Raw genomic sequence first — 11,316 nt, 5'->3', positions numbered from 1 at the left:
CTGTCTGTCATTCACTTCAGTGATTTGACAGATTGGAGTCTCGCATTTCCTGCTTTCTGATTGGTCCAGCTGTCGGGTCCTCTCCTGTGATTGGTTGGTTGCTGCTGCTCTGGTCTGTGACAAGCATAGTTATTCGTCGTCCCTGTATGTGATTGGTCTGTCGTCTCACAGCCTGTGGTGTGATTGGTCAGTTCTCTGCTGTTTGATTGGCTTGAGCTGTGATTGGTGGGTTTCCCTAGACTCCTCTCCCATTTGTCCCTTTTGAGGACTATTGATTGGAGCATCTCCCTGTACGGAGGAGAGGATGGAGGCAGGAATGACATAGAGGAGGAGGAGGTTCTGCAGCAGCTGGGTAATGCCTGTGCTCCCATGTCTCTGTGTATCTATAGACTTGTATCCCTGTAATGTAATGGAATCTTCCTTTGTGTTTAGAGGTCGGGACCACTGAACCCCCAGATTCTAAGGACCAGACATGGCCGCCTTCAGCCGCCGAGAATTCTACGAGCAGCTCCTCCATGGCTGCATCATCCCCACCGCGCTGCAGGGGCTGGAGCAGATCTGGGTGCTGCTCCTCATGTGTCTGGGCTGCCGGCTGCTCTGGAGGTTCGGTAAGATCACGTGTGTGGGGTCCTGTATCCCGGGTACAGAGATCACGTGTGTGGGGTCCTGTATCCCGGGTATATACAGAGATCACGTGTGTGGGGTCCTGTATCCCGGATATATACAGAGATCACATGTGTGGGGTCCTGTATCCCGGGTACATACAGAGATCACATGTGTGGGGTCCTGTATCCCGGGTATATACAGAGATCACGTGTGGGGTCCTGTATCCTGGGTACATACAGAGATCACGTGTGTGGGGTCCTGTATCCCGGGTATATACAGAGATCACGTGTGTGGGGGTCCTGTATCCCGGGTATATACAGAGATCACGTGTATGGGGGTCCTGTATCCTGGTACATACAGAGATCACGTGTGTGTGGGGTCCTGTATCCTGGGTATATACAGAGATCACGTGTGTGGGGTCCTGTATCCCGGGTACATACAGAGATCACGTGTGTGGGGTCCTGTATCCCAGGTACATACAGAGATCACATGTGTGGGGGTCCTGTATACCGGGTACATACAGAGATCACGTGTGGGGTCCTGTATCCTGGGTACATACAGAGATCACGTGTGGGGTCCTGTATCCCGGGTACAGAGATCACGTGTGTGTGTGTGTGGGGTCCTGTATCCCGGATACATACAGAGATCACATGTGGGGTCCTGTATCCCGGGTATATACAGAGATCACGTGTATGGGGGTCCTGTATCCGGGTACATACAGAGATCACGTGTGTGGGGTCCTGTATCCCGGGTATATACAGAGATCACATGTGGGGTCCTGTATCCCGGGTATATACAGAGATCACGTGTGTGGGGTCCTGTATCCCGGGTATATACAGAGATCACGTGTGTGGGGTCCTGTATCCCGGGTATATACAGAGATCACATGTGGGGTCCTGTATCCCGGGTATATACAGAGATCACGTGTGTGGGGTCCTGTATCCCGGGTACATACAGAGATCACGTGTGTGGGGTCCTGTATCCCGGGTACATACAGAGATCACGTGTGTGGGGTCCTGTATCCCGGGTATATACAGAGATCACGTGTGTGGGGTCCTGTATCCCGGGTATATACAGAGATCACGTGTGTGGGGTCCTGTATCCCGGGTACATACAGAGATCACGTGTGTGGGGTCCTGTATCCCGGGTACATACAGAGATCACGGGTGTGGGGTCCTGTATCCTGGGTACATACAGAGATCACGTGTGTGGGGTCCTGTATCCCGGATATATACAGAGATCACGTGTGTGGGGTCCTGTATCCCGGGTACAGAGATCACGTGTGTGGGGTCCTGTATCCCGGGTACATACAGAGATCACGTGTGTGGGGTCCTGTATCCCGGGTATATACAGAGATCACGTGTGTGGGGTCCTGTATCCCGGATATATACAGAGATCACGTGTGTGTGGTCCTGTATCCCGGGTACAGAGATCACGTGTGTGGGGTCCTGTATCTCGGGTACATACAGAGATCACGTGTGGGGTCCTGTATCCCGGATACATAGGGAGATCACGTGTGTGGGGTCCTGTATCCCAGGTACATACAGAGATCACGTGTGGGGTCCTGTATCCCGGGTACAGAGATCACGTGTGTGTGGGGTCCTGTATCCCGGGTACATACAGAGATCACGTGTGGGGTCCTGTATCCCGGGTACATACAGAGATCACGTGTGGGGTCCTGTATCCCGGGTACATACAGAGATCACGTGTGGGGTCCTGTATCCCGGGTACATACAGAGATCACGTGTGTGGGGTCCTGTATCCCGGGTACAGAGATCACGTGTGTGGGGTCCTGTATCCCGGGTACAGAGATCACATGTGTGGGGTCCTGTATCCCGGGTACAGAGATCACGTGTGTGGGGTCCTGTATTCAAGGTACATACAGAGATCACGTGTGGGGTCCTGTATCCCGGGTACATACAGAGATCACATGTGTGGGGTCCTGTATCCCGGGTACATACAGAGATCACATGTGTGGGGGTCCTGTATCCCGGGTACATACAGAGATCACGTGTGTGTGGTCCTGTATCCCGGGTACATACAGAGATCACATGTGTGGGGTCCTGTATCCCGGGTACATACAGAGATCACATGTGTGGGGGTCCTGTATCCCGGGTACATACAGAGATCACGTGTGTGGGGGTCCTGTATCCCGGGTACATACAGAGATCACGTGTGTGGGGGTCCTGTATCCCGGATACATACAGAGATCACATGTGTGTGGGGTCCTGTATCCCGGGTACAGAGATCACGTGTGTGGGGTCCTGTATCCCGGGTACAGAGATCACGTGTGTGGGGTCCTGTATCCCGGGTATATACAGAGATCACGTGTGGGGTCCTGTATCCCGGGTACATACAGAGATCACATGTGGGGTCCTGTATCCCGGGTATATACAGAGATCACGTGTGGGGTCCTGTATCCCAGGTACATACAGAGATCACGTGTGGGGTCCTGTATCCCAGGTACATACAGAGATCACGTGTGGGTCCTGTATCCCGGATACATACAGAGATCACGTGTGGGGTCCTGTATCCTGGGTACATACAGAGATCACGTGTGGGGTCCTGTATCCCGGGTACATACAGAGATCACAAGTGGGGTCCTGTATCCCAGGTACATACAGAGATCACGTGTGTGGGGTCCTGTATCCTGGGTACATACAGAGATCACGTGTGTGGGGTCCTGTATCCTGGGTATATACAGAGATCACGTGTGGGGTCCTTTGTCCAGGGTGCATACAGAGATCACAGGACTAGTCCTGTATCCCAGGTACATACGGTGTACTCTATGATATGTGTGATATAGGGGGCGCTATAGCTTCCATATACTGTGCTCTCTATCAGACGTGTGATGTAGGGGGCGCTATAGCTTCCATATACTGTGTACTCTATCAGACGTGTGATGTAGGGGGTGCTATAGCTTCTATATACTGTGCTCTCTATCAGACGTGTGATGTAGGGGGCGCTATAGCTTCCATATACTGTGCTCTCTATCAGATGTGTGATATAGGGGGCGCTATAGCTTCCATATACTGTGTAATCTATCATCCTGACTGTTGTTCTCCGCAGGTCTCCCGTCCCCCGTGAAGCATCTCTTCACCATCGCTGGGGGCTTCTTCTGCCTCTACCACTTCTTCCAGCTGCAGATGATCTGGGTGGTCCTCCTTAGCCTGCTGTGTTACCTGGTGCTCTTCCTGTGCCGACACTCGCAGCATCGCGGGGTCCTGCTGTCCATCACCATCCTCATATATCTCCTGATGGGGTGAGCCGCCATTATACACCCTATAATATACCGCCACATCACTACACACAGACGCCATGCAATCCAGAAGGAAGAGGAGGAGGGACCTGCTGGAGAGCTGCACCTTCCTTCTGGACTGTGTGGTCTATAGACGGTGATGGTGGTCACTGCCCCCGGGGGTCACGCTCTACCTGTGCCGCCCCAGCGATCACGCAGACACCTATTTACTCATTGGTCGTCTTTTTGCAGGGAGATGCACATGGTGGACACGGTCAGCTGGCACAAGATGAGAGGTTGGTGTGGCGTCTTCTCTCTGGCCTCTATGATGGTCGCCTCCGCTCACCTTCTCTCTTCTTCCCTCCCTCCGTGTAGGGGCACAGATGATCGTGGCCATGAAGGCCGTGTCTCTGGGCTTCGATGTGGACCACGGCATTGTGCGCTCCATTCCATCCCCTGTGGAGTTCATGGGATACGTCTACTTTGTGGGCACCGTCATCTTCGGCCCTTGGATAAGTTTCACCAGTTACCTGGAGGCCGTGAATGGACGGAAACTGGTGAGAATTATATGGAAGGGTTGGTGATGGGGGGGAGCGGAGAATGATGGATAGAATGCAGGGATTCCTCAGCTTGCAGTCACTTCTGCCCCCGACCTCCCCGGCTGTTACTGAATGACATGAAGGGAGTTGTAGTTCTGCAGCAGCCGGAGAGACACAGGTTGGAGAAACCAGTCCAGTGTAATGTTAACCATTGCGCCCCCATCTCATCAGTGGTAGATTTGTGTATTGCACAGGGTTGTATGCTTTATCAGCCCCCTTGTAGGCTCCTTATTAGTCATTATTATACTACATATTATATACCTATTGGTGCCCAGCACTTTCTGGAGGAATCTATTGAATTTGATGGAACCCATGGAGTTTAGTGTGCATCATCTGATACCTCATGTCGTCCCCAGCCTGATACTGCAGGACAAAGGAACCATGATCTTTTCCCTGTAGGGTATGTGCACACTGAGCAATTCTCCAGGAATTTAAAGGGAAGTTTTCTGCTTGAATTTCCTCACCTATTCAGCTCAGGCGGAATTCAAGCAGAATTTAAGCCCCATTAACTTATAGGATTACTCTAGCAGAATCTGCCCAAAGGCCCCGTTAACACTAAGCAAGAACGTTGGAATTCTGCGGCAGAGCGCTCCACCACGGAATCCCGCCATGCTCAGTGTGCTGCATGAGTGAATGAGAGGGGGCGCGCTCCTCCGCTGCCGCTCTCAGCTCAAAGAAATGACATGTAATTTTCCTGAGTGGAGAGAGACGGCAGACGACACGCGCGCCCTTTCCTTCACTCACGGTAAGACACTGAGCACAGCGGGATTCCGCGGGGGAGAGGTCCGCTGCGGAGTTCCGCTGTTCTTGCTTAGTGTGAACGGGGCCAAAGAGTGGTCATTCTTCGTGCAGAATCCGGACGGGAATTTCCCCTGTGTGCACAGACAGACAGAATTCCCATTTTGCTTTATAGAAAGGAGCAGTGTCGCATTTAATAGGCGGAATTCCGTGCGTATTTTGCAGCAGAATCCGCGAGAATTCCTTATTGTGCACATGCCCATATGTAGTATTTTCTGAATGTCAGTGTCTCAGCCGTCCAGGGCAGTCTCATACACTCTTTCTTGCTCTCTGTCTCTCTGTCTGTCTGTCTCTCTCTCACTCCTCTCTGTCTCTCTCTCTTTCTCTCTCATAGACTTTCAGCTGGTTCCGGCGGGTCGGCCGCAGTTTGATCCTCTGCATATTGTGTCTCCTGGTGTCCACCTGCATTTCTCCATACCTCTTCCCGTACTTCATCCCTATTTATGGAGACCGGCTGCTCAGGAAGTGAGTACAGAGAGGCAACATTACATAGATTTTCCAGGTTCTTTGTAAATTAAAGGGCCCAGGGGGGTGGGTGGAGCTGATCTGTGGGGAGGGGCCTTGGGTGGGTGGAGCTGATCTATGGGGAGGGGCCTTGGGTGGGTGGAGCTGATCTATTGGGAGGGGCCTGGGGTGGGTGAAGCTGATCTGTGGGGAGGGGCCTGGGGTGGGTGGAGCTGATCTGTGGGGAGGGGCCTGGGGTGGGTGGAGCTGATCTGTGGGGAGGGGCCTGGGGTGGGTGAGCTGATCTGTGGGGAGGGGCCTGGGGTGGGTGGAGCTGATCTGTGGGGAGGGGCCTGGGGTGGGTGAAGCTGATCTGTGGGGAGGGGCCTGGGGTGGGTGAAGCTGATCTGTGGGGAGGGGCCTGGGGTGGGTGAAGCTGATCTGTGGGGAGGGGCCTGGGGTGGGTGGTGCTGATCTGTGGGGAGGGGCCGGGGGTTGTATGGAGCTGATCGGTGGGCAGGAGCCGGGGGTTGTATGGAGCTGATAGGTGGGGTTGCCCTGTCCTTACCCTGATTCTCAGCACTTGTCTTTATTCTTCTTTTTTGCTGTCTTGGATCCTCCAGTAAGAAACGTAAAGCCAGGTATTCCTGCATCCACTCACCTGACATCTCCATCCATCCTGTCTTCTTAGATCAGATTTATTAAACCTGCTGTACAGTGCAGCGGCCGCCCCTCATAGTGCTAATAAGTCATCCGGACTGTGCACAGCAATACACAACCAGCACAGACACAAACAGGACTATAAAGGGAAAGAATAGAGTCCGTCCTGAATATCTGGGTGTATTATATACTGGGTGTGTTATATACAATATTTGTGTTATATACTGGGTGTGTTATATACAATATTTGTGTTATATACTGGGTGTATAATATGTAGGATGTATCATATACTGTGTGGATTATATACTGGGTGGCTTGTATATAGGGTGTATCATATACTGGGTGTATAATATGTAGGGTGTATCATATACTGTGTGGATTATATACTGGGTGGCTTGTATATAGGGTGTATTATATACTGGGTGTATAATATGTAGGGTGTATCATATACTGTGTGGATTATATACTGGGTGGCTTGTATATAGGGTGTATTATATACTGGGTGTATAATATGTAGGGTGTATTATATACTGGGTGTATAATATGTAGGGTGTATCATATACTGGGTGGATTATATACTGGGTGGCTTGTATATAGGGTGTATTATATACTGGGTTGATTATACACATTAGGTGTATTATATACTGGGTGGATTATATACATTTGGTGTATTTTATACTGGGTTTGTCTTGCTGAGATTTTCTTTTCATAGAGTCACAGACAGTCAGTGAGAATTCACACGCGGCAGATGTTTCTGTGGTTTTCCTGCCCCGTCCACATTCCCCTCCAGGTGGATATAGAGCAGCAGAAACATTTACAGGAAATCTGCCATGTGTGAATTCAGCCTCATACGTACAATGTCACCCTATTTATATACCCTGACATCCTTAACCCATCAGTTCTCCATTATAATCCCCCGACCACTCATCCACATTGACCACACTCGCCTCCTGACGTCTTTTGTCTTGTGTATTGATCTTGCTTTCCTCTTCTCTCTGCGGCAGGGGGCTTGTCGTGCGGTGAGTGGTGTCTTTTTTTTATGTATAAAATAAGTAATTCCACATAACAGTTGGTTATGATTGGACGATTGTCCGTTGTCACATGACCATGTGTACCTGATGTGTAGAATAGGTAGATATGACAAGTGGGTGGAGCCTTACACCAGTGCTGGAGCGGGAAATAATATAGAATCCGCACTGTAATGGCAAATATCGCGAGCACCAAACCATACTAGAGGCTGTCGGTGGTGTCATCCACTATATGCTGTATGTGCAGTGATAGGAGGATGAGGGGTCTCTCTCACTGCTGATATTCTGCTGTCCTCTCTATAGATGGCTGCGGGCCTACGAGAACACATCCTCCTTCCATTTCAGTAACTATTTTGTGGGGTTCTTGTCTGAGGTGACCACAGTCCTGTCCGGTGCGGGGTTCACAGAGGAGAAGGATCACGTTCACTGGTGAGTACACATGTGTTCTCTGCTCTTCTACCCCAATGGCTGTGGGGTGTCCCTTTATATCATCATCTACCTCTATGGTTGTGGGGTATCCCCTTATATCATCTTCCTTCTACCTCTATGGTTGTGGGGTATCCCCTTATATCATCTTCCTTCTACCTCTATGGCTGTGGGGTGTCCCCTTATATCATCTTCCTTCTGCCTCTATAGCACTAGGGTGTCCCTTTATATCACCTTCCTTTTACCTCTATGGCTGTGGGGTGTCCCCTTATATCATCTTCCTTCTACCTCTATGGCTGTGGGGTGTCCCCTTATATCATCTTCCTTCTGCCTCTATAGCACTAGGGTGTCCCTTTATATCACCTTCCTTTTACCTCTATGGCTGTGGGGTGTCCCCTTATATCATCTTCCTTCTACCTCTATGGTTGTGGGGTATCCCCTTATATCATCTTCCTTCTGCCTCTATAGCACTAGGGTATCCCCTTATATCATCTTCCTTCTACCTCAATGGCTGTGGGGTGTCCCCTAATATCATCTTCCTTCTACCTCTATGGCTGTGGGGTGTCCCCTTATATCATCTTCCTTCTGCCTCTATAGCGGTAGGGTGTTCCTTTATATCACCTTCCTTCTACCTCTATGGTTGTGGGGTATCCCTTTATATCATCTCCCTTCTACCTCTATGGCTGTGGGGTGTCCCCTTATATCATCTTCCTTCTGCCTCTATAGCAGTAGGGTGTCCCTTTATATTACCTTCCTTTTACTTTTATGGCTGTGGGGTGTCCCCTTATATCATGTTTCTCCTTGTTTCCGCTTAGGGATCTCTCAGTTTCTCGCCCACTGAATGTGGAGATTCCTCGTTCCATGGTGGATGTGGTCACAAGCTGGAACCTGCCCATGTCTCGATGGCTGCATACATGTAAGATGATTTCTGCCTCCAGCCATAGTGTTAAGATGGGAGCTGTATTCTTATGGGGGGAGTGGAAGATTTACTTCTAAGGGTTGAGAACCTGTAGAATTCCTGCAGAGCATCTCGCCTACAGCACATACAGCCATGTTCCCGTAGGGAGGAGCTGATACCAGACACACCACTCAACCTTAGGACATGGCTTCATAAGAGTCTCTCATTCATTACTAACTTTTCCAAATCTTCTCACCAGATGTGTTCAAGAACGCTCTGAAGCTCGGCACTTTCCACGCCATCATTGTAACGTACGCTGCCAGTGCTTTGCTTCATGTGAGTGTCATCATTATGTATACTGTACTGTGTATGATTTCAATATACATATATATATACACACACACATATATACGCCTCTATCAGTTTGTATACGTGTCTTCTGTGTTATTTCAGGGTCTTAGCTTCCACCTGGCAGCTGTACTTCTATCTCTGGGTTTTATCACTTATGTAGAACATGGTAAGTCTTCTGTGTCTTCTACTGAAAGTCCCCCGTCCCCCCCCCCCATGACCATTCATGTCACTTTGTGTGGTCGCCTCTCCCTTAGCAGGGGGTGTTGTCTAGTAATATTTTATCCTGGGAGGCGGGGGGGGGTGACCACTGTGACTCTGTTGCCTATTACACATGGATCCAGCCTTGTGTAGGTTGATCTGGCTCAGTGTTTCTCTGCCTGTAGCTCTTATGACTTGAGGTTTTGCTATGTCTGTTGGGGAACACTAAGCTTGGTTGTCTTAAAGGGAAACTCCAGTGATCCCATAAAAAATAAAGTAAACTCCACACCCATTGTTTTACACCTTTCCCATTTGTCTACTTGTCTGCGCCAAGGCCCAAATGCAAACTTTTACAAATGATCCCAGTTTTATCATTACACCCGGCCAGGAAACTACATCTCCCAGGAACCAACTGCCCGGTACCCACACCTGTCTTGTAGTATCTGCCCATCACTGGCTCCATCTGCTTCTGTTGAGACGCTGTTGTTTCCCCACTTCTTGGCCAGGGGATCAGTGTGTGACGTCAGTGATAGGCAGGGTTACAGATAAGGTGTTACAGCTTGCCTGGCAACAGAAGAGACAGATCATGTGACCTCTGTCTCAGAAGGGAGGGGGAGGACAGATGAGTGGAGCAGGCAGTGAGGATTTTCAGCAGCTTCAGGATGTGCTGCAGACAAACGGCCCAATTTGTGTAATAGAAACCTATTACACACAAGCTTAGATTATGGGTGGGGATTGGACAGGGTTAAATCTTTATTAACCAGAGTTCCCCTTTAAGAAGTGTCCTATCGTCTCCCACATTTACTATTGGAGCTCCTGTATGGAGCTCCAGAGGACTCTTCGTCCCAATTGTACCTTCACCTACAGATATTTAAAACCTGGAGCTGCCATGTTTTCCTTATTGATGTTGCTTTATCTCCTCCTCATCTTATACCACTGTCTTCTATATCAGTGCTGCGAAAGAGATTGGCTGAAGTCTTCAGTGCCTGCATCCTGTCCAAGAAGTGTTCTCCGTCCTGTGCCCACCGCAATAAGAAGGTAAGAATGCGAGCACATACAGCGCTACACTCTTTTCCTGCCATTAGGTGCAATTAGGTTTTTTTGCACAAAAACGATACATCTCCACCCCCCCCCCCCCCCACCCCCCACCACCACCACCACCGTTGAGCTTCTTATGTGACCTGTAAGATACTCTATCCAGCAGTGACTTTTATTCCCTTTATTCACAGGGCGTCATTGTGTTCCTGCTGAACGCCCTATTCGGGGTCATGGCAATATTTCAGCTGACGTACCTGGGCTCTTTATTCGATACGGATTCAGAGGAAAGCAGCGAGGAAGAGGTAAAGCGCCACGAGAATAAGCACTAAAAGCAAAATGATGTCTTTAATAAATTGTCCACTAGGTGTCACTTACATGGCGCCCTCTATGAAAGGGATTACCCCAAGATTAGACGTCATCCCCTCTCCACGTGTTTATTTTCTAGACCTCTGTCTAATGATGCATTGATAGACCCTGTAATCCTATAACCATTTATGTGCAGGAGACTGGGAGAGCTGGGTGGCAATCCTTTACCTTTCTTGTGTGTGATATTTTGTATTCTTGTTGTCCAGGGCTATGGGATGGCACACACCATTAACAAGTGGTCCGAGCTGAGCTGGGCCGGCCATTGGCTCACATTTGGCTGCTGGGTGTTCTATCGCCTAATTGGCTGAAGGGAAGAACTCTCCAAGACTCACTAGCGCCATCTGCCTCCACCATCACGGTGTGACCAAATTCTGCCATTCAGTGTTTCTGAGCAGAGGAGAGCTGGAGCGTTTACAGCTGGTACCTAGGGGTCGGAGAGTGGACAGGGGTGTCCTGCCAGCAGCTGGAGATAGATGCCACCTCTAGGAGGAACAGCTGGCTCTATGTACCATGCGGGCTATCTGTCGCACATCATCATATACACATTGTTTCCTCTGGGATAGGCTGGACGTCTCCTCTGCCTACAGGAGAGTCATGGACAATAGGTTATAACCTCTCTATCTGCCCCGATTCTATGAATAAAGTTATTTTGTAAGGATTGTGTCA

General features: G+C 49.9%; 1 protein-coding gene across 2 annotated transcripts; it reads left to right on the top strand.

Moving 5' to 3' along the window:
* Positions 1–230: 230 nt before the first annotated feature.
* PORCN (porcupine O-acyltransferase) lies at positions 231–11,308 on the top strand. Of its 2 annotated transcripts, XM_069943152.1 has the most exons (15): positions 231–352; positions 433–608; positions 3,676–3,868; positions 4,097–4,140; positions 4,220–4,401; positions 5,576–5,706; positions 6,309–6,326; positions 7,350–7,364; positions 7,677–7,802; positions 8,615–8,715; positions 8,957–9,033; positions 9,151–9,214; positions 10,199–10,284; positions 10,476–10,586; positions 10,857–11,308. In XM_069943152.1, the coding sequence occupies exons 2-15, from the start codon at positions 473–475 to the stop codon at positions 10,956–10,958; spliced, it is 1,386 nt and encodes a 461-aa protein (XP_069799253.1). In that variant the 5' UTR covers positions 231–352; positions 433–472; the 3' UTR covers positions 10,959–11,308. The 2 variants fall into 2 exon arrangements, with proteins under 2 accessions (XP_069799253.1, XP_069799255.1); XM_069943154.1 differs by lacking the exons at positions 6,309–6,326; positions 7,350–7,364 and having other exon boundaries at positions 237–352.
* Positions 11,309–11,316: the final 8 nt, after the last annotated feature.

Source organism: Dendropsophus ebraccatus, chromosome 10 (assembly GCF_027789765.1).
Source record: "Dendropsophus ebraccatus isolate aDenEbr1 chromosome 10, aDenEbr1.pat, whole genome shotgun sequence".
NCBI lineage: Eukaryota > Metazoa > Chordata > Amphibia > Anura > Hylidae > Dendropsophus > Dendropsophus ebraccatus.
The sequence above is the reverse complement of the archived record's forward strand: the minus strand, read 5'-3'. Positions and strand labels throughout refer to the sequence as shown.

Bases quoted from the DNA above. Each gene is read 5' to 3' on its own strand.
- PORCN (XM_069943152.1), top strand. From the start codon at position 473: ATGGCCGCCTTCAGCCGCCGAGAATTCTACGAGCAGCTCCTCCATGGC. The intron at 4,141-4,219 runs GTTGGTGTGGCG...CCCTCCGTGTAG, and splicing joins CAGCTGGCACAAGATGAGAG to GGGCACAGATGATCGTGGCC. The intron at 9,215-10,198 runs GTAAGTCTTCTG...CTTCTATATCAG, and splicing joins TATCACTTATGTAGAACATG to TGCTGCGAAAGAGATTGGCT.